General features: G+C 51.5%; 2 protein-coding genes across 47 annotated transcripts in view; one reads left to right on the top strand and one right to left on the bottom strand.

The window, feature by feature from the left end:
- Positions 1-22,796, bottom strand: part of ARSG (arylsulfatase G) — a 116,560-nt gene that overhangs the window by 88,153 nt on the left and 5,611 nt on the right. For 28 of the 41 annotated variants that reach the window (XM_057714823.1, XM_057714822.1, XM_057714817.1 and 25 more), the window contains exon 1: positions 2,083-2,808. The exons of 3 other annotated variants lie outside the window; for them this stretch is intronic. The gene's annotated coding sequence lies outside the window, so the exon portion shown is untranslated. Of the gene's footprint in view, positions 1-1,317; positions 1,508-1,745; positions 2,053-2,082; positions 2,809-22,796 lie in introns of those variants that run through there. 10 more of the 41 variants (XM_057714828.1, XM_057714805.1, XM_057714800.1 and 7 more) reach the window with 5 other exon arrangements.
- Positions 3,128-21,771, top strand: SLC16A6 (solute carrier family 16 member 6). 6 transcript variants are annotated; one of them, XM_057714834.1, is made up of 7 exons: positions 3,191-3,213; positions 6,317-6,452; positions 11,586-11,824; positions 14,252-14,395; positions 15,295-15,423; positions 17,605-18,417; positions 19,558-21,771. In XM_057714834.1, exons 3-7 carry the CDS (start codon positions 11,593-11,595, stop codon positions 19,806-19,808), a joined length of 1,569 nt encoding a protein of 522 aa, XP_057570817.1. In that variant the 5' UTR covers positions 3,191-3,213; positions 6,317-6,452; positions 11,586-11,592; the 3' UTR covers positions 19,809-21,771. The 6 variants fall into 6 exon arrangements, with proteins under 6 accessions (XP_057570820.1, XP_057570817.1, XP_057570818.1 ...); XM_057714835.1 differs by lacking the exon at positions 3,191-3,213 and adding an exon at positions 3,304-3,494; XM_057714837.1 differs by lacking the exon at positions 6,317-6,452 and having other exon boundaries at positions 3,128-3,213.

A 22,796-nucleotide genomic window follows, 5' to 3' on the forward strand; every position in this document is an offset into this window, starting at 1 on the left:
CCAAGGCGTCTCCAGAGATGCTGTGGGCCTTTCTGAGGGCATCCTTATAGCCCTGTCCCCTGTAAACGGAGGGCCCGAGGGGCTCTGCAGCCACTTGGGTTGCGACAGACACAACACAAGAGGCTAAGAGGGGTGCTGAACCCTGAACTTAATTTCCTGATTTTTCTGGTTCTGTACTCCAGATTCTAAAGGCCCTTTTGTTCGTATTTAGAACTAAACAGAGTTAGCTGTTTTTTGTTGGGGTGGGGGGGGCTAATTGATTGGCGTGGTAATGCAGTGCTTTCCTCCTTTGCTTTCCCTGGAGGAGAGAAAAAAGCAGGGGTTTTCACGCTTGGTCTCACTAGGATTCAGGGAACAAGTTGAAGCCAGCCTCTAACCAGGGTGGGCAAATGTCACTGGTTTGTGGCTGGCAAGACTGGACAGATGTTGGGTTTCCAGACACCTCGCTGTTGTCCAAATGCAGGAGGCAAATGTCATACTTAGAAGAGCTCTCAGTTGCAAAAAGAGCCAGCGTGTCTAAACCTTGGGGAAAATCCCTTCTGTGCTCTGTGCCTCAACTTTTCTCATCTGTAAAATGGGGATAAGTGCCAACTGCAGAAGGTTGCTGATGGGCTTAAAATTAGATCACATGAATGGCACCTAACACAGGGAACAAAGCAAAAGTGCAAAAAAAAATACTGATAAGTAAAATTAATAGTTTTTTTAATTTGTAAAATGGAGGCACTGGTAGAATTTACCTCTTTTTTTTTTAGAGTGTACAATTTGTATTTTTTTTCTCATTAGTAATGTATACATGGCAATCCCAATCTCCCAATTTATTCCCCCCCAACCCTCCCCGCTTTCCCCACTTGATGTCTATATGTTTGTTCTCTACATCTGTGGGTAAAATTAACATTAATAAAATAGCATTACAGGGATTTCCATGGTGGTGCAGTGGTTAAGAATCCGCCTGCCAATGCAGGGGACACAGGTTCAATCCCTGGTCCGGGAAGATCCCATATGTCACAGAGCAACTAAGCCCGTGTGCCACAACTACTGAAGCCTGTGCACCTAGAGCCTGTGCTCCGCAACAAGAGAAGCCACAGCATTGAGAAGCCTGCAGACGGTAACAAAGAGTAGCCCCCGATCACCGCACCTAGAGGAAGCCCCCGTGCAGCAATGAAGACCCAGCACAGACAAAAAACAAATAAGTAAAATAAATTTATAAAAAAAATTAAATAGCATCACATTATGATTGTTATTAGTTATGCTTTCCCGAGAGCTAGTCATTTCACTTGGTCAGATACGCAAACGTGACTTTCCCAAATGCTCACTCACCCCTAGGGCTTTCTGCGTTGTCTAATTTTTAAAACCAAGAAGCTGAAGCACGAGTCTCTTTGGTGACTTGTTCGGAGTCACTCGGGTATAATGAATGGGCTGCACCCCTAGGTCCCTAAGCAGGTCTCAGGACAGTGTGTGCTGTGTCAGGTTACATGTGGCATTTCCACACTCAGAGCAGGGCCGGGTCCTAATGCACGGTAAGATTCGAAATATCAAAGATTACGTTTACAGGCATTCCTATTTTAGCCTTAAGTGCTTTCATGCTGGTCGTTAAAATCCCACTCTAAATATCATTACGTGTGGAGTCTTCGAAGAACAACTCGAAAGAGGATGGCGAGCAGGGTGTGTGCTGGAGTCTGCTACGGGACTTGCTAAGCCATAAACAGCTGCAACAGTAAGAGCGAGGGGCTAGCGAGGTACCTCACCGGCATCATCAGTTAGGTCCTTTGATTCTAGGAATGTCACGATCGTTCCCATTCTATAGATTTGGAAATTGGCGCTCCAGGAAGTTAGGTTACTCCCGCAAGGCTGCAAAGCTCATCAGTGGCCCCCGGCTGCACCGTCCCGGTCCTAACCGGGCTCTCTGCGCCAACACACCTGCTCCCCTAACCCACGCCAGAGCTTGCGAACAGCGCAACATGGCACTTAACCCCGCAGACCCGAGGCCAAAACCAGGAGAGAAATCAGGCGGCGACTGCAAAGGGACTTTTATGACGGTTCAGATCGCCGACTCCTGCCGGTGGCGACCCTCCGTATACGCACCCCCAAACCAGTCTCTCCCGAGTTTCTGACATCAGAAGCACGTTCTCCGAACCTGGCGAAGGGAGCGGCCGGTGCCAAAGTCGGCAGGGGGATGCGGAGAATAAGGCTTTTGCTTCCGAGCGCGTCTCAGAGAGGCCATGGGGACGTGGGGTGGACACCAGGCGGCCAAGTCTGCGCCCCCGCGGGCTCCGAAATGCCTGGGACCCGACACGGCTTTGTCCCCGTGACGAGCTCCTGAGGTTTCCCGAGCATCACACGCTGAGTCCACTGCGACCCTGGGGTCGGGGACTCCGGGGTGGGGGGCACACGCCCTCCGGGTCCTCCCCACCGCAGCGCCCCGCGAGCCAGGCAGCCGTGCACCTGTGTGGACGTCGCCCGCCGCCCGCCGGGGAGGATGCGCGCGCGCCCTGGGACGGGGATGCTGACTCAGCCCGGCCGCTCGCTCCCAGCCCTCGCGCGCAACGCGATGCTGCCGCTGCCGCAGCAAAGGGGGGAACAGCACAGCGCCCGCGGCAGCCGGGCCGCGAGCTCCCCGGGGCCCGCCGCGGCACCCCCTCACCCGCCGCCCAGGGGAGCCGCGGGGGTGCGCGAGCTGACGAAATCCGGGGAGACGGGCGCGGGAGGAGGAACTCGGGGTCCGCGGCGCCGCGCGCGCGCAGCTCACACCCAAACTGGAAGCAACCTGTTCTGCCCGGGGCGGGCGCGGAGCCGCCGTGGCCGCGAACCCAGGACCTGCGGGCGCGGTCGGGGCCGGGCGGGGGGCGCGCCGGGGGCCGGCGGGCAGGGAGGCGGCCCGGGGGCCCCGCGCGCCCGGCCGGAGGTGCCGGCACAGGGGGTGCCGCCGCGCGCCGGGGTCCGGCCGGGCCGGGCGCGCAGGGATGCGCGGGGCCGGGCAGCGCGGGGGGCGGCGCGCCCGGGGTGGGGGGAACCCCGGAGGCCGGCCGGGGACGGCCTGGCCGTCACCTTCCGTGACCCCCGGCCCGGGCGCAGGGCGGGCGCGCGCCCGGCACGGCCTCGTCCACGTGGGCCGGCGCGCGCACGCCAGGCCGGCCCCCTCCTTGGCGGCGCTCCGCGCTCGCAGCACATGGTCGGCGGCGCGCCCCCGAGGCCGGCGGAGACCGGCTGCAGCCGGTACAGGATAAGCGCTAGGCAGCGACGCGGGGCCGGGGCGCGGGCGGCGGCACGCAGGGCTCGGCGCGGGCGCGGCGGGGGCCGGGGGCCGCGGGCGCGGGCGGGGGGCCGGGCGCCCGGGGCTGGCCCGCCGGCGCCCACTCGCCCTGGGCTCGGGCTCGGGCCCGCGCCCGGAGGGGTTAATCCCTCCTCGTGCCCCCGAGCGGCTTATAAGGAGGGGGCAGCCCGGCCTCCGCCTCCTTGGGAGCCTTTGGGGGTTTATTCTCGTCCCTGCTAACTCGGTGAGTTGGTCTTATCGTTTTCCGTGTTTAAAAGTTTGATGGGGGGTGCGGGTGGGTTTTTTTTTTCTTAAACCTATGTTGGGAGCTTGGGGGGGCTGCGGGGGGGAGGTTGGAGGGAAGAGGAGGACGCCCCTCCGCCGCGGAGCATCTTGGAGAGGCTTCCCCCCGGATCCTCTCCGACAGTGGGGAGTGCCCGGGCCCCCGGGACGGCGCGCGCTCGCCGGTGTGGGCAGCCGAGAGTTGCCTGTCGGGGGGCCCGGGCACCGCTGCGGTCCGGGAGCCGCCGCAGGGCAGGCGCGGCGTGGGGAGACCCCCCGGCCCGGCCCGGGCGAGGGGCGCGCCGCGCTGAGACCCCCGCACGCATGTTCCGCCCGAAGTTGCCCGCGCGTCCCGCGAGCGAAATGTCAGCGGGACCGGCCCCGGGCTGGCGCGCGCGCAGGGCGGCCGCGGAGGCAGCGCCGGCGAGAGCGGGGCTCCCGGGTCCCCCCACGCGGCGCGCGCGCCCCCGCCGCGGGCAGCGCGTCCCCCTGGGCCGTCGGGGCCGTGTCCGCGGCCGACGGCTGGGGCCGCTCAGCCTGCGAGGCTCCCGGGGCCGCCGGCCACGCGAAGGCGCCCGGGTGGCCGAGCGGCGCCGTAGCCAGGCGGGATGGCTTTGCAGGGGGAATGGGTCCTCTCCTTCTCTTCCCCCCTCGCACCCCGCACCCCGTTTCTTTCTTTTATAAACTAGCCCCCCGCGCTCCCCCAGCACACAGGTGACCGAAGTCCGTCAGGTGGCGTGTAGTGTGTCACCAAAGGCGGGGGGCGTCCGCCTTAGAGAAGAGCTCTCCGGAGCCAGCTGGGGAGGAGCGAGCGGGGACCACTTGTCAACCTGGAAGCTTGTTTTGTTTGCACAGTTCTGGACGCCCGGTGCCAGCTCCTCCTCAAAGGAACTGGTTTCTACCCAGGGAATGGGATTCCTCGGCATTCTTATTATTTTGCAAATCGTAGGAAGTGGATTGGGTGGAGGGTCCTGTTTGCGGGGCGGGGGGGGGGGGGGGGGGCGGGGATCCCAAGTGCTGTGCCGAGCGCTCCAAGCCCCAGGTCCGAGCACCGATCCTGGCATGTGGGGAAAGCAGCAGTACCTCCTGCCTGGTGGATACAGAAACACCTCTTCTCCTAATGAAGGGAGGAGAGTCCAAGATAGAGCGTTCCAGTATGTAAATAAACAGTGCAGCGAAGTGAAAAAGCGCCTTCTATCTTGATGAGAATCACGAACCCTGTGTTTTCCTCCTGTGGTTTCCCAAAAATGGACTGTCCTCCGTGGAACTCCTGAGGAGGACACTTCAATTAGGGGCTAGGTTGCTACATCATCTTGTGAAGGGGGGAATCGGCTCTCTCCAGTGATTCAGGAGCAGCTCAGGCTGCCGTCCAGGGTAGCTTTGGGAGGTTTTTTTTTTTTTTTTAATAGAGAATTGACGTGAACTTCACCTAAATACAGACTGGTTTGGACAACCAGGGCTGGAAACAACTTGTCGAAAGCTGTTCTCCAGCCTACGCCTTTAAGAAGAATGGAGATCAGCAGTGGCTCGCCGAGCCTGCATTTTGAACTTTGCTCTGACCCTGGATGCGCACCCTGATGGTCTGTCATAGTCCAATATTTTGCATCCTTCGTGCCTCCAGGGCAGAGCTTTTCTCAAGAAATCAAATCGCAGGGAGCGTTCCAGCTATAGCAGGTTTCCAAGCCCTGGCAGAACACTCATTTATTTACGATTAGGCAACCAAATGCTCACAGGAAATTGCTCCAAACCACTCAGTGCATTTTGTCCGTTCTGCTTCCTTTGGGGAACGTTAGGGTGAAGGTGACATGGCTGCCAGGAACCCCTGTTCAGAATCGTAGCATTTCACCCTCCAGGCCTCCCTGGCTCACCCCTGCTTTTAGAGAGTAAAACTTAGGAACGACATCATTTCTCCATCAGAGTTAGTGGGGAATTAACAGCCAGTGAACGGTAAATAGAAGTTCAACAAACGATGCACAAGGGCCTCACGACACCTGTGGGCCTCGACACACCTGTGGGCCTTGCGTCAAAGGATTCAAAAAGGAACTGAGGGCTTCCTAGGTGGCGCAGTGGTTAAGAATCTGCCTGCCAATGCAGAGGTCACGGGTTCGATCCCAGCTCCAGGAAGATCCCACATGCTGCGGAGCAACTAAGCCCGTGTGCCAAAAAAAAAAAGGAACTGAGAAAGATGAAAGGGTAACTGAGAGCAGGTCGGGGTCAAAGGCTATCAGAGAAATGTAGATTTTTAGGGCAGGAAGAGATCTGAGATCATCTCCCTCTAGTTCGACTCCCCTGTTCACCTCTTGACACGGATGATTAAGGAGCACAGGGGGGTCCCTCGGCCACATCCCCACACAGTAAGCGATTATCCTCTCCCATCAGAGAAGCTCATGTGCTCATGAAACCAAAACAGATTATTTCCATGTTCTGGAATTCTTAGAGCCTTTTGAGCCACAGGCCTTGGTTTCTCTGCTTTATTTGTTGAGCCGGTGGGCCTGCTGAGTGGATGGTACAAAGGAACGGAGGGCCCAGGGGAAGGGTTTATTCTGCAAGCAGGGACTTGCTCACTTGATGACTGGGCTTTAGGAGCCTGGGGCCATGCGTGGCTTCAGGAGCGCCCCAAGACACAGACTATGGTCAGTGAACTTTTATTGAGCACATACTATGCGCCAGGCCCTGCGTCTGGAAAGCCCTGCCAACTGCTGACTGCCCTGTGTGCAAGGGGTCTTCGGCCATGTGTCACAGAAACCAGGTTGTTTTATTATTGTTCTCTGTTGTGGTCTTCAGAGCTCAACACAGCAGGGCACCGGATGCTTCAGGATGACGAGGGCATAAGCCTGGGAGTCTCAGCGGGTTCTGGGGTGTCACCTTTCCTCCAGCAATAATAACAAAACAGCCGTCCTCCCCAAACCTAAGAATGCAGGTGAGAGTGATATTTGCATCTAGTTTCAGGGGAGTAGCCCAGATGTAAAGCAAAGTTTAAAAAGCAAAGGAATTGAACACCCAGCAGGAGCTCAGAGTAAACGGAAGGCAGTCTGATGGGCCGCGTCTTCAAGCCGGCTGCCCTGCCGCGGGGCTAACCGGCGTCCTCTCCTTTACGCCCACGTCTGTAAGAACCATCTGGCACTTGCGCTTCCCTCCTGGCTCCCAGGTCTCCTTGGGCCACCAGGTTTACCCCAGGAATCCAGTGACTGAGAACTCAGTGCTGAATACAAAAGTGTCAGCTGCCAAAGCTGGGGGTTAGCCTCAAGGGTTCCCCGAGCCAGGCTCCTCATGTGACGCGTGAGGCACTCAGGCCCAGAGAGGCGCAGTGACTCTCTCCAGGTCACACAGTGAGCTGGTGAAAGTCCTCACAATCTCTGCAGAAAACGCTGTCCTGTATCCTGACACAGCAGGGCCCTGGGAGCCGGGGACGTGCCGCTGGACCACATCGGTCCAGTCCCCTCCGCTCTCCGGGGTCGGTTTCCGCATTCTGCAGAACGAGTGGGAGAGGAGATGGACCCACATGGGCTCCGAACCCCCTTTCGTTTTTGTTTTTGTTTTTTCTTTTTTTTAAGCTCCTTATTGGAGGATAATTGCTTTACACTGTTGTGCCAGTTTCTGCTGCACAACAAAGTGAATCAGCTGTATTTAGACGTATGTTCCCATATCCCCTCCCTCCCACAACTCCTTCCCACCCTCCCCATCCCACCCCTCTAAGTCATCACCCATCCTCGAGCTGATCTCCCTGTGCTCTGCAGCAGCGTTCCACGAGCCATCTAGTTTGCATTTGGTGGTGCATATATGTCAGTGCCACTCCCCTTTGGTTTAAACATTCTGTAATTCTAACTCCACCCCGGGGCCGCCAGCCCCACCCATCTTGCACATTCAAACCACCAACGGCAACAGGCAGAGAGAGAGAGAGAGAAAGATGGGCGCCCATCAGCAGAAGTGAAGCACCGGCCTCCCCAGAGCCTTCTAATAGTAGGTAACCTCGTCTCTGTGCAAAAGCTGCAGTCTAGTCGTGCTCCTCTAAATGCAACCCAACCAAAAGATTCTGTGCCTTGGTCCTGCAGTGATTTTTAGGCTAGAGAGGGTCTCCGTTTGCCTCTTTGGGGCCTTTATCAGTTTTAACCCAATGCATTTTTATTCAAGTTGGCCCTGAGCCCTCTATTAAAATGCTAGGATCTTCCGGGTCAGATCCTGCCAGTGCAGCCTCGGACTTAGTTGCCACTGCCAGGAGTGTGCTGAGCCCCCAGAGGACACGCGGAGTGGCTTTAAAAGGTGATGGGATTTCAGTCTTAAGGTTCCTTAGCATCCTCATCAGCAAACACGGACGTCCATGGGGGCGGAGGCCACCTCTGTGCCGTCACTGCGTCCCCCCACCAGCACCCCGCTCCAGCGTAGGCCCTGGCCCCCAGCAGGCACTTTAAAAATTAATTAAAGCCGTGTGCAAGGTACTCGGGGGCAGGGGGACGTGCAAAGAGATACAGGCCCCAGATTTTTTCTGTGAGCTTATAATCTGCCTGAGCAAATAAGATAAACACATACAGGTAAACAGCCCCCCGTTATTAAAGGATGCTGTCCCATGAAAGGAGCCCCTCGGGTTGAGTGGATCAGAGGACGCCTCCTGGAGAAGGAGGATGTGATGGAGCGGGACCTTACGGGCGCCAGCTGTAGGGGGGCCTCCAGCCTGGGGAGAGGGCACGGCCACAGGCAAGGTGGCTGGAGACGAGAAGGTAGGGAGGGGTCCAGTTTGGCTACAGCCGGTGAGTCAAGTCAGAACAGGAAGAACTAAGGCTGCTGAGATCTTGGCGGGGGAGCAGCGGGGAGGTCCGAAAACTCTGAAGGACGTTGAAAGTCAAGCTGACCCCTTGGATTCTGTCCTTTGGAAAGAGGAAAGCCACTGAACAAGTCCGAGCAGAAGAATGTCACGACGATGCAGCATTTCAGAAAGATTAATCTACCAGACACGTGGAGCCACTGGAGAGAGCAGTGAGGGAGTCCTAGGCTTCCAAGGCGCAGCTCAAAGGAGTGGCCTGGTCGGGGGTGAGGTGGGAGGGTGCCCTGGTGCCGGGAGCCGTCCGGGGATTGCCTAAAGGCTCAGGCAAGGCCGAGCACTTCGGGAATGGCCTGCAAGGCGGGAATTCCGATGAAGGCATCTTCGGTTCGGGAGAGCTGCAAAGCAGGCATCTTGGAAGTACCGGAGTTCTCCGAGATTTAGTTTCACTATGAGTCTCCTTTGTGTACTTTTCTTTCTAGGAATGATGAGCTCTCTGGGTGAGGGGCGCCAACGCTGCCTTCAAGAATGGTGGCTACCCCCCAGCTTTCTTGGTGTTGTGGAAATTCTATGGGCCACAAACAAATCACATGTAGACCCTTAGGGGGCCCGGGTAATGGAGGAATGTTTAAACTTATTATCCCCACCCTTGGGCCATGCTGGCAATTCGGCCGTCATGGGCCATGCATTGTGATCAGGAATGCTGCCTCACCCAATCACAATGATCCCAAACCTCTGAAGTGAGGGTCCGTCAAACCAAAGTTGCCTATAAAATATCCCATGCACGCTTCCCTTATAAGAACGGAATAGTACGGGTATCTATGTTATGTCCATGTCCTGTATGTCTGCTGTCACGTAGCATAGAGAATGTAGCTCACTAATTAAGCTTAACCTGCTAACAATGTTTGTCACGTCAAGCCTGGGCGCCTGAGAGGCCTGCCCTTAGAGATTGTTATCCTGTGTTCCCCTCCCCCTTGTAACCACTGGAGGGTTAAAACAAGAATGGTCATGTTAAGCATGGGGAAAAAAAAAAACTGTTCGATTGTTTATGGACAAGAACGTGAAGAACGGATGAGAACTGATGATTCCATAGAAGACGCGTCACCTGACTAAGGACAGGCCCCCGGCGGAGTCATTGGGACATTTGGGGGGGGGATATGGGGCCCCTAATGGAAAAATCCACATAACAAGCTGTAAGATATATAAGACCCGAGCAAACATTAACGTCACTCTCACTCTCTCTCACTCTCACACTCTCACTCTCTCTCTCTGCCTCCTGTCTCTCTCTCTCCATTTTTTCCTGCCGACTCTACCCCTCCCAAGGGACTCCCTGGATCCTGCCTGGGCTGTGGACTCCCCCACATTCCCCCTCCTCCCGCCTCCCCCCTCCCTAGGGGTGAACACGGTTCCAAAGCCAACCCTGGCTCGTACTTTTTTTTTTTTCCCTTCTCAGTCTTAAGCCGGCTGCCGTTGTCCCTGCTCTGGCCCAGCTGCCTCATCTTGGGAGTGAACTTTGAAAGTCTAATGGGGGAGGGGGTTTGGGAAAACCTCAGTTTCTGGAGGACCCTGGGTTCCAGCCGCGTTCCGTGTTGCGAACGCGAATGACAAACTGGTCTGTAGCTGTCACCCTCCACCCTGAGCCCCTTAATTTCTCTCCCCACCTTTGCCCTGCGCACTCAGGCGTGACAAGCTGACGTACGTCAAAACGCGAAGGCCTTGGCTGCAGGGAGCATAAGCTTCTTAAAAGCATCTTACGCCCTATTTTATGCAACCAAATAGCTGACAGTGAGAGGGTAAAGAGTGAGTATGTAGTCCTTTCAAAGTACTAGGCTGCCGTGCTATCAATAGGCTGAACAATATGAAATGAGGTCAGATTTGCTGCTTTGTAAGATTCTTAGAGCAAATTCTGAATACTGGATCCTCATGGTAGAAACTGGCAAGTCTACTGGCGAGATGAGGTTCAGTCCTGTCATTTCTCGGTTGCCTCCATTTTCAATAAAACCTGCCTTAGGATGTGAACATGACAGCTCACGGCTAGGGTATTCATGCATCCTGAAAATTCACCCGGGTACAACTGCATAAATGTGGAGAATTCTTACTAAACTCAAGGCGGGTTGCCGTTACGAGCTCAGAGACCACGGACGCATTTGTTATTTACAGATGTTAATTTTTAGTTGGGCTGAAAACACACAACTGTTTCAAAGTGTATGTAATTGCAGAGGTTTTGGAAATGCCCGTGTTGATTCGCTCGAGCCCACTGCAAAGACTTAAACGACCCTCCTTCCAGTGTTACACGTAGCATGTCCCCTTAGTGGTGGTAACACACAGGTTGCCTGTTCTGATGGCTGTTGCAATTTGAACGGAAAAGCAGAGCGAGGTCAGGGGTAACTTGGTTAAGTGCCCTGGCTGTCCAGGTCCCGCAAACTGCTAGTGCCTTCTTTGGTCACTGTATCCTAGAGGACTGTCCCGCGTGGAGAAATCCTATTTCTCATACACCACGTGGTGACCGACTTTGAGGAGCTCCCTTATGCTAAACCAATGCCCAGAAGACAGAATCCCCACATTTTGGTCTGTGGCCACGTTCTGTTCCCGCAGGCACATCCACCTGGGACCCCAGACCGTAACCAGATGCTGCTGAGCAGAAAGCGGGGTGATCTGAAGGACCCGTGGCGTCAGGCAGAGGCAGGACGTCTCCAGCGCTTAGCTGCCCCTGCGAGGTGGCCTCTGAGCCTCTCCCTTCCTAGGCGTCACTCCTCATCCACATTCCTTGTGGTCAATCTGATCTTCCTTTACCTAACTTGTCTTCGGGTTCAAGGTCTGATCCTTGGTCTGGTGGCCATTCTCTGTCCTTCAAAGTGCCTCTAAACATTCTGCCCAGATTCTTTATGTTTGTTTCGTTAGTGTTTTCCATTTAATTGCCATAGCTTGGAAGTCTTGACTTCCTAAAATCATGAGAGGTCCGTATACAATACAAAGATTGTTCGATAGATAGATAGATAGATAGATAGATAGATAGATAGATAGATAGGATAGACGGATGGATAGATAGGTTGTTAGCTAGGTAGCTAGGTAGATGGATATGGATGGATGTATACACAGGTAGCTAGGTAGATAGATAGGAAGGATGGATGGATAGATATTCAAATGATTAATGATTACTGACTTCACATGATTTAAATATTCGTCAACCTAAGAAATGTAGTAAGTAGTTCTCATCTGTTACGTCAGGTGTCGGAATCAAATCATCCACCCTCATGCCCTTGCTGGTCTAATTTTTTTTTTAACTTTTCCTTTCAGATTAAGAATGACCCAGAAGAAATCACAGCTTTGTTGCAGAGCCAATGTTTATACGCAAGTGCCTGATGGAGGCTGGGGCTGGGCAGTAGCGGTTTCCTTTTTCTTCGTTGAAGTCTTCACCTATGGCATCATCAAGTCGTTTGGTGTCTTCTTCAATGACTTAATGGACAGTTTTGACGAATCCAACAGCAGGATCTCGTGGATAATATCCATCTGTGTGTTTGTCTTAACGTTTACAGGTTAGTACCTCTTTCAGTGTAAACACTGTATAAGTGTTTGCCTCTTTCACGCTGCCTCATCATGTAAGAGGTCCTGAAGGAGAAAGTCTGCTTGCCAGACTTGACTGCCTTCAGCGTACCGCACATGTGTTAAGCGCCTACTGGCTGCACTCTCTTAGGATTCTGTAGATGATCTTGAGGACAACAGAAAAGCCCCATTCCGTGGGAATGTAGTCACTTCCTAAAGAAGCAACATCAAACGTTCTTGACAAACTGGGTCCTGGTCTCGTAAAAACATGCTGAGGAAACAGGTTGGAAACAGGCAGATGTGGCTTTTTGAAGAAGAAAGATGGCAGGTATAAAAAGGCATCATGGAATTGTCCAGAGGGGATATTCTGAATTCCAAACACAAGGGACTTCACGGGGGAATCAGCCTGCCCAGCTCCCAGACCCAACAGCCTCAGATGGAACAGGGTGTAGTGTGATTCTTAACATACTGATTTTCACTTGGTCCCTTTCAGACCTAATTCGACATGTCTCTGAGGTCTCAAGACGGTTCGTCCATCTGTCAGGGGCCGCACCAGGGTTTTCTGAGAAAGCCAGGCCGTTGAACTTTCCCCTGACAGTTAACGGGGCTGAACGTCAACTTCCCTAACTGTACCCTGGCATCCTGTCCTGGAACCGTTAACCTCTGACGTCTTCTAAGCCTGTCTTCAAATGTCCTTAGCTTTCAGCCCCGTCCTGTCCCGCAGAGGCAGCTGCGCTGTTCTTTGTTCTTGGGTTAAATGAGCATTTCTCCCTTTAGTCCTGATACCCTCTCCTACATGTTTCATGGAAGCACTCCTAGTTCCAGTTTGAGTATTAAGATACTTAATTTCTTAATTGGCGGGATGTTTACTTTCTTGGAAAGATCACTTACATGAGTTAGAACCAAAATTTTACATTTGGTGACCAAAAGAAAAAGAAAATCCCCAAACGGAACTTTTAGCCCTTTTCTAACCAAAGATAATACAGTGAACGAGAAATTTCCAGCTAATACTGTCACACCAGAAGATAATGGTTCTAAATGCTGTTATTCTTGTTAATGCCTTGAGCCTACACACTACCTGAAGGTGAGCCTCGTGGTTTTATTACGTGCTCTGTTGGTATACTAGTTTACATTCTACTAACATAAGAGATAGGTAAGGACCAACCCCAACAAAATTTAGTGCTTTGGGGGTTTTTTGCTCTGTTCTGTCCAGCATATACAATGTGTTCTCCCGCCTCCAACACTGGAGGGTTCCCTTGTCTCACTGCACTCAAGGCAGTACTAGTGAGAGCCTAAGTAGCATCTAACGAGGAAACTCATTTTCCAGATTTATACAGAGCACAGAAGCTACGCCAATTGTAATTCATCAGCCACGCTGAGCTCTCGGTCCCACAGCTAGCCTCCTCCTGGTATGCAGAACAGAAACCACCATACTGTCATACCATTTGCAGAAAAGTCAGTTGAAACTTAGCTGGAATTTGACCCTAAATGGAGCCTTTTAAAAAAGAATCCAAAGCAGTGAGTATAGAGAAAAAAAAAAAAGTGACTCATAGGAAAGCCCATTTTTTATTACAGAATAACATCAATTTAATGCATATCCAATTTCGTAGGGGCTCCCGGTGAGTCAGATCTTTCATCTAAGGAGATAGATACACATTCTATACTGTGACTCCGGCTTTTTCTTTAAGGAGCCCCCAAAACAGATGGTCCAGCTTGCGCGAATACTGTTGGGTTGGCCAAAAAGTTCATTCAGTTAGTGAGTATGTTGTTCAGTAAAGCTCTAGGTGAAAATGACAAATGTGTCTTTTATTTTTATGTAAAAGCGAACAAACTTTTTGGCCAACCCAATAAAACAAGTCCTGAAGTGACTTAAGGAACCACTGCATGAAATGTGTCCTGTAGCTCACATCATCGCTTCCATGGTCAAGGCGTAAAGGTGGAATCGTACAGCAGACTCACGCACAAGATGTGTGGTTCCCAGGGGAAGGGGGCGGGGGAGGGATGGAGTGGGAGTTTGGGGTTAGTAGATGCAAACTAGTATATATAGGATGGATACACAACAAGGTCCTACTGTAGAGCACAGGGAACTATATGCTATATCCTATGATACACCATCATGAAAGAGACTATTTTTTAGAAAAGAGAAAACACCCACACACAGATATATATAACTATACATATATATACACACACACAAATATATATGCATATATAAATATATGAATATATGTATACATAGACACATATATATGTAAATATATATATAACGGAATCACTTTGCTGTACCCCTGAAACTAACACAACATTGTAAATCAACTCCGCTCCAGTAAAAAAATCAAAAAACTAAAACAAGATGGACCCTTAGGGAGGCCAAGGCCGGTGCCTCTGGGAGCTGACACCCATTTCCTCTCCTGCCGCAGCGCCTCTCTCCACTGTGCTGAGCACCCGGTTCGGACACCGCCTGGTGGTGGTGCTGGGTGGCCTGCTGGTCAGCGCGGGCATGGTGGCCGCCTCCTTCTCGCGGAAGGTCTACCACATGTACATCTCCATCGGCGTCGTCTCCGGTAAGCACGTCTCCCGGGCTCATGCCTTCTCCAGACACTTAGTTTCAAGCACAAGGGAGGCGAAGGAGGGAATCGAATCCAAAGTGTATTTCTTTCTCCCTTTCTCTTTTTTCTCGAAAATTAATAATGTCCCAGATCAGCGGTGTTGAACGGAGCTGTATGGGCTCCAGGGTATCCCCTGGGACACGCTTCTCAAGGCCCAAGACTTTGTGTCCGATTTTTTTTTTTTTTACACATTCACCGGTGAGAAAGAGAACGTCTCTTTCGCGATCGTTTGCAGCCAAAAGACATCATTTTCACAAAGTAAGGTTTGAATATCTTCGGCTGAGGTTCCCCAGGTCGGGCTGTGAGGAGCCTGAGCGGTGGGCGAGGGGGCAGAGCTGGACTTATTCTTAGGGATCTGAGAAAACGTTTTCCCTTTCAACAGAGTCCATACGTTACAGATTATATGTACATGTATTTCGTTAAGATGTGCACCCTTTAAATCTTTTCATATATTTCTGCACATATCAATACTCATTTATTTCCAAATATGTCTTACATAAAAACTATATTCAGTAAGAGTTCTGTCCACTGTGAATTATATAAATTGGGGGGGGGGGGAACTGCAGAAAAGTAGAAAAAAAAAACACAGAAAATAATTTGGGGGTATTTTTTGGGGGGGGGGGAGTGTTTTTTTACTACAAGCTTCCCAAAACAGCGCCTGTAGTTTCTGCAGACCTCTGATGAAACCTGTTTTTTTTTTCCTTTGCCCCAGCACTATTCTCCAGAATAAATTTCTGGGCTCCCAGAACTTATCATTTTAAAAAATAAACGCGAAAATCCCAGTTCTTTGAATGCATCCTCCTGGCATCAGTCAGGACGTGGTCCTTACTGTTGTTTTGGACTTCCCTTCACAGGTCTGGGATACTGCTTTAGCTTCCTCCCCACAGTCACCATTCTGTCGCAATACTTTGACAAAAGACGCTCCGTGGTCACGGCTGTGGCTTCTACGGGAGAATGTTTCGCCATGTTTGCTTTTGCACCAGGTAAGTGGGTGACCACAGTCTGTGTTCACGTGCACTAGCTCTTCTTGCTGCACTAACTTTTGCTAACTGTCAGCTCATTGACGGACAGCTTCGACTGCGTGCAGGAGGAAAGGCTCCCTGTCTCCTCTCCTCCATCATCTTTTCAGGGTCTGCCCTCCCTAAACCTCCATTTCAGGAGTTCAAACATTTTCATACTGGTCCAGGTTTACATAAATAGGAAGATACACGGCACATACTCAGTGGTAAGGCTGGAAACAGCCATTCTGAAATCGATGACTTAACGATTTCGCATTGTTCATTCTATTCTGCTTCTCTTCTCGGTCAAAAGAGCCATGTTCAGTGCGGATTTAAATTGTGCTAGTAAAGTCCCTTTCCTTAACTGTGTGGATAATCTCACAGGGAGATTTTTCCTCCCTATTTCCCTGTCCTAACGAGAACTTGTGAATTTCACTAAGAAGTGGGAGACGCGTCACCTTGGAGACGTCTGTTCACCTCTTTCGCTGCCGTTTCTTGGTGAATGTGTCAGTGCATTGTGGTGGATTTGTTCAAAGGACACACGTGGAGCCGTATTTAGGGGTGACACGTCATGTCTGAAGCTTTTCAGATAGTTCAGAAAAATTAATGTATGTGTGCCTATAAATATGCAGACAGAAGAATGGTAACTGTTGAGTTTCGGTGAAGGGCGGGCAGGCATACAGGTGTCGTTCTTTCCACTTTTCTGTCGGTTAAGTTTTCAGAATAAAGCATTGAGGGGAGAAGCAGTGGCCCGTGGACCCCCTGAAGGTAGAAACTGCATGTTGGTTGGCTTTGTGCCCTAGCACATCCCGGGCACCTGGTAGGCAGGCACCCAAGCAATGTGAGGCGGAGAAGAGAACATTAGACCAGTGATTGCCAGAGGAGGGTAGAGCACTTTGAAGTACCTAAGCTGGAAGGATTTTTGCAACCCTGAGTTTTCCATATTAACAGCGGAAAAGAGGTGTGAGCAAAGCATGCTACAAAAGTAAATGGTGCCCCCGGGGACGGCCCTGGTGGTGCAGTGGGTAAGACTCCGCGCTCCCCATGCAGGGGGCCCGGGTCCGATCCCTGGTCAGGGAGCTAGATCCCACATGCCGCAGCGAAGGACCCGGCACAACCCAAATAAATAAATAAATAAAGTAAATGTCCCCCCCTGCCCCACACACACCACCCCAGCATACCCGGCTGTCTTGCGAAGCTAATCTTCTCGGTAACCGAGTTGCCGTGTCTCTCATACCCAGCTGTCAGCTCTCGAAGGATGAGAGTCTAGTGAGATGAAATTCTGGTGGCCATCATTTCCCCTCTCTGGGATGATGGCAAAAACACTTGGCGATCGTGTGTGCCTGCGTTACCCCACTGAAAGTAAGGAGCTTGAAGCCCCCCTTGGCCCGACCCCCCCCCCCCCCCCGTGCCAGGGTCCAGGCCTCCCCTCCAGGCTGCCTCTGGGCTGAGAGGGAGGTAGTTGGAACATCCCACAAAGTAGAAAGGGGGGAACCGTAGCAGCACCGTGACTGCACGGCCGTGTGCTGCACCCGCGGTACCTGTGTTCATTCTGGGAACATCCCATGAGCTCTTCCGTTCGAAGTTCATTTTCTCCTTCATCTGTGACTACTGAGGGTTGAAGGAGTGCACGGAGAACCATCTAGCTCAGAGGGTGGAAATTCTATTTTGAAAAGGCCAGAGAGTAACTATTTCAGGCTGAGGGGCAAGCCCTTGTGTGCTCACCTCTGCAGTGACAGCACAGAAGCAGCTGTAGACGGCAGTAAAGAATGATCTCGGCTGTGTCCTAGTCCAGGGTCAAGATCCGAATCAGGCCGTAGGTTGGATCTGGCCCACCGATCGCTGTCTGCCGAGCCTCCGTGTGGGTCAGGATGTAGTTCCTCTCTCGAGCCTGGCGGAAAGGCACCCACCAAAGCTCCTTTGGAGGCCTGGGCTGCAAATGTTTCTCTCCACGTATCCTTCTGCACCTTCCTCCTTCTCAGTCCTAAAAGCCCCACACATAGAAGAAAGGATCGTGCCTGCACTCTTACAGCAGAGTCACGTTTCTTTAATTTTCTCCCCATCCGGATCCGGATTTCTTCTCACTCTTCCCCCGCCCCCCACCCCGGGTCTTGACTACGTTTCTGACCTTGGGTTTTCTTTCTCCTTCGCTCCTGCCCCCCGAAGCCATCACGGCCCTGAAGGAGAGCATCGGCTGGAGGTCCAGCCTCCTCTTCGTGGGCCTCCTGCAGCTCAACCTGGTGGTCTGCGGCGTGCTGCTGAGACCCATCGTCATCCGAGGCCCGGGGACCCCCGAGACCCCCAGCCACGAGACCCGGGGGGAGCACTGCATGCTGGAGAACGAGAAGACCCGCACCTCGATAGACTCCATTGACTCCGGCGTGGAACTGACTACCTCCCCCAAGAACGTGCCTGGCCACGCGGCCGCCGAGCTGGAGCCCGGGGCCGACCTGCAGCAGATCCTGGGCCAGGCCGCCTCCACGCCCGGCCGCCCCGAGGCCCCGCTGCTGGACTTTTCCGTCTTGAAGGAGAAGAGTTTCATCTGTTACGCGCTCTTCGGGCTCTTCGTGACCCTGGGGTTCTTCGCCCCGTCCTTGTATATCATTCCCTTGGGCCTCAGCCTGGGCCTGGACCGGGACCGCGCTGCCCTCCTGTTATCCGCGATGGCCGTCGCCGAGGTGTTCGGGCGGATTGGGGCCGGGCTGGTCCTGAACAGGGAGCCCATCCGCAAGGTCTACGTCGAGCTCGTCTGCGTCGTCCTGCTCACCGCGTCCCTGTTCGCCTTCACCTTCGCCACCGAGTTCTGGGGTCTCGTGGCCTGTAGCGTGTTTTCCGGGATCATGGTGGGGACGGTGGCGGGGACCCACATCCCGCTGCTCGCGGAGGACGACATCGTGGGAATCGAGAAGATGTCCTCGGCGGCGGGCGTCTATGTCTTCTTCCAGAGCATCGCGGGGCTGGCTGGACCGCCCCTCGCGGGTACGTTAAACACCCCAAGTAAAAGCCTTGTCTGCTCTCCGCTTACAGTATTTTGCTTTTCCATCACGGTCTGTCCCAGGAGACTGGATGCAGTTCCCTGTGCTTACACAGGAGGACCTCGTGGCTTATCCGTCCTACGTGCACGGGCATGCCTCCGCTGACCCCAGACTCCCCTGCCCTCCCTGCCCCACCCCCTCCCCCTGGCAACCACCCGTCTGTTCTGTGTCTGTGAGTCTGTTTCCCGGGTCTAAGTTCATGTGTGTCATGCTTTAGGTTCCACAGATAAGAGTAGTATCATTTTATTAATGGTGCCAGCTTCCTGTTGGCGTCACATGAAAAAAAAATCTACCCATTTTTATACTGGCAGAGAGTTTGAAGGGGTCAGGCTAGAGATGTCCTGGGCCACCACCTGTCTTGACTTACATGAGCAACATGAAGGCCGGAGCATGTCAGCCTACAGCCCGACGGTAAATCAGGGACCAAGTCAGGATTAGAACCTGAGTCTGCAGCCCAAGCTGCTCGGGCTTTTTCTACAGTTTGCCTTGAAAGGGGGGGGCACGTGCAGGGATTTCTGACCTCATGACCCTCTGACTTTTGGGATAACAGAACTAAAGCCAACTTCCCTTCTTCGGAAGGGTTTTCGGGGACGCAAGCTAGAGCCGCACCCTGCAGAGACGTCACTGATCACTACAGAGTATTTCCCTGTAGGAAGGTCATGGGTTTGTTTTATATCTTAGACCTGAAATATATCACTGAGGTTACGGTGATTAGCAATCTTACCCCTTGTGAAAAGATACCTGAAGTGAACTCGGGTGAAAATAATAGAGCTCTTTTCTCTTAGGAGAGCATGTCAGCTTTCCAAAGAAGCGGGCATCTCACCCTTCGCACATTTTAGATTCTCAGCCAGGACAGATGAGTCCGCAAAGGACATCTGAGTGACAGAATTGTCTCAGGTGCTAAGTAGGTTGTCTGTTTGTCTACATCTCCTCTCTCCTACCTTCCACGCTCTTTTTTTCTTAAAAAAAAAAATAGCAGATGAAACAAGGACGGCAAAGAGCCTGCGAAGCGGCTGAGTTTGGGGGAGTCCGGGTAGAGGGGTGTAGAGGGGTCTGTGTGGCTAACGTACAGATGCTCCCGCAGGGCTGCTGGTGGACCAGAGCAAGATCTACAGCAGAGCCTTCTACTCCTGCGCAGCCGGGATGCTCGTGGCCGCCGTGTGCCTCGCCCTCGTGAGACCCTGTAAGAGGGGGCGGTGCCGCCATCCCCGCGCCCGGGTCAGGAAGGCTGAGGGTCACCGTGGGAAAGCGTTACAAGACATCCCAGAAGACTTTCTCGAAATGGACCTGGGGAAGATGGAGCACAGAGCTCCTACGAAAATGGAGCCCGTCTGACACCCCTGTCCATCCATCAGCCACCCTGGGGGCTGGGGAGGTGGGGACGGGGGACCCAGGGCCGCAGCGGGGCAGTGCCCCCGCCCCCGACCCCGCTTTCCAGGCTCCACAGAAAGGGAATGTATGCGTGAACACCACCACCACCGTCCTTCGTTTTTCTTGTAAGTTTCCTTTTCGCTTGTTTTTTAAGCCAAAACAAAAACCACTGCACACCCTTTCCGTACATCATTCTGGCCGTATCCCATAGCAATATGATGACACACGGGAGGACTCTGGTTCACATTCCGGTTTTTAAATAGTGACATGAATTGGTAAAGTGGTTTTAAGAGCTTTCACACGTGATCAGCTACGATCTTAGAAAACGACATCTGGCCCAGGCCATCGATTGAAATGAAATCGGCCATTCAAAAAAAAAAAGCACCTTACATCATTTTAAAAAAGTTCTCATTTTCAGAAATATGAACAAACTGTCTAAAACCCTTTGAAAATACTGAGGTTTCCTTTAACAAACTGGGGCCTCTGAATTTTCCAAATATACCATGGAAGTGAAGTTCAGTTTAAGACCAAACATCCGGCTAGTAAACGGAAATGTTTAAAATATATGTAACTTGAACTTTCATAAATGTGAAGATGACCGCTTCTTTTTGTGGCCAGTCATTACCAGAAGTATTTCCATACAGAATACACAGCATGGCATTCAAAAATGCGTTTCCTGTTGCTTTTAATTATTCTGAAATATGTGATTGTAGTGTCTTTAATTTAAACCACTATTTATTATTAAGTTATTCTAGAATGAATAAAGTAATCAAAAGAAAGAAAATCTGAGACATAAGCAGAATTGTTACGTGCTTTCTGCAGTCCTTTACGCGCCTCAAAGAATAGATCTTAGCTTGTAAAGATACTCTGGTCAAAGGTCAGGTTGTAAGGATTCTTCAGTTTGATTAAAGGCAGTCAACGTGTGTGATTTAAGGGGGGGGCACAATGAACAGTGAATTGCCTTAGCTTTTTTCAATGATTTGTTCTCTCACCTAAGGATACTTGAGGATCTTCTCTGATCAGAATTATATTTCACTGAATTGTTGAAGCATTTCTGGGTTCTGTTTTTAACCTCACTGTGGAAGCATTTCTGTATTTCCCGCGGGGCAGCAGAGACATGGACTGCACCTTCGTGAGTTACATCGCATCGTGTGCACCTTGGTCATTCCGTGTTGCCAGAGTTATCAGGTTAACTGCTCACTGGTTGTTTTTTGTTTTTTTGGAGTTACACTACATGGAATAGTGTTTCTCATGTGCCCCTTTTTTTTTCTGTCAAAGGACAGGTATGAGGGTAACAGGTGGGCTACATACTCATATGTCCTGAGTCTCACTCTGCAGGTGACGGTCAGTACCGCTGCTCCATCTTTATTCATTTACTATTAATTTATGACAACTCAGGGGGAAAAAATATAAGAAGCCTAGTTTGGTTACAGGTACACACAAGCTTGAATATTTCTCTGCACTGAAATGAAAGTGGCATAGTTCATCACCACCTGCTAGATTTTTGTATAGCGTTTCATCAGCCATAGAAAGAGGACAATCTGTAAAACTTGGGTGGGGGAGCGGGGAGGAAGTGACAAAGTGTCTGTCAGAAGCAGACACACCCAGAACAAGGATGTAGCAGATCTCTGTCATTGCCAGAGAAGGACTTGGAGCTTGTGGCACTTTTGCAGACTTCATGACTTCAGCACTTTACAACATTTTTTACTATGAATGTTCAATGCAATTTAATATTTACAACTGGTTTCAGAGCGATCTGCTCAAGACGTCCATTCAGTTAACTGCATGGGAAAAAAAAATGTATGCCAATTTCAGTATGTCAGTAATCGAGGTTTTAAATGTTTGGAAGAAAATGAAAACAGGATTGCTGATTTGTTCTGTATTCTGTGACATTCTGGTACTTCTAGATTTGCAATAAATGTATGGCTTTTTTATTTAAAGAGCGATTTGTTTTTTTATTGACTCCTCGCCATTCATTGTTGGATCCAATTAAAGTTATAAAAACTCAAGGAAGATTCACCTCAAGTAACATTTTTAAAAGCTTTTCTGCAAAATTTTTAACTGCACTAGGAACGCATTAAAGTCTCCAAGATGTGTTAGTTGAACATCATTATTTTGTATATGAAAAATAAATGAATGAAATGATATCCTGGTGGCCACAGGGTGATATAGGTAAGCCTATCAAAAGTAATAAGTGAGGGCTTCCCTGGTGGCGCAGTGTAAGAATCTGCCTGCCAATGCAGGGGACACGGATTCGAGCCCTGGTCCAGGAAGATCCTACATGGTGTGGAGCAACTAAGCTCGTGTGCCACAACTACTGAGCCTGTGCTCTAGAGCCTGTGAGCCACAACTATTGAGCCCACATGCCACAACTACTGAAGCCCGTGCGCCTAGAGCTCGTGCTCCACGACAAGAGAGAAGCCACCACACTGAGAAGCCGTCACTTGCTGCAACTAGAAAAAGCCCATGTGCAGCAACGAAGACCCAGTGCAGCCAATAAATAAATAATTTTTTTTTAAAAAGTAATAAGTGAAAAAGAGTTCAGACTAACTATATGTGGTTACAGAACAGTCCTGAGAACTGCTCTAACCTGTAAGGAAACAGCAGAGACTCTCCATGCCAGGGATCTGCGAAAACTTTTTCTGTGAAGGTCCAGACAGTAACTATTTAAGGCTTTGCCAGCCACAGGGGCCGTCACAGCCATTCAGCTCTGCCCCTGCAGGGCGAAAACAGCCACAGACAAAATGTAAGTGTGTGAGCACGGCTGTCTCCATAAAAGTTTATTTATGGATACTGCAAGTTGAGTTCCATAACATTTTCACACACTATGAAATATTGTTGATTTTTTTTCCAACCACATAATGGTTGAAAAAACAAATGATACCTAACTAATAATTACATAACTAATAATGTAACAAACATTATTAGTTCGCAGGCAGAAAGAAAAATCGG

Source organism: Hippopotamus amphibius, chromosome 17 (genome assembly GCF_030028045.1).
Source record: "Hippopotamus amphibius kiboko isolate mHipAmp2 chromosome 17, mHipAmp2.hap2, whole genome shotgun sequence".
NCBI classification, from domain to species: domain Eukaryota; kingdom Metazoa; phylum Chordata; class Mammalia; order Artiodactyla; family Hippopotamidae; genus Hippopotamus; species Hippopotamus amphibius.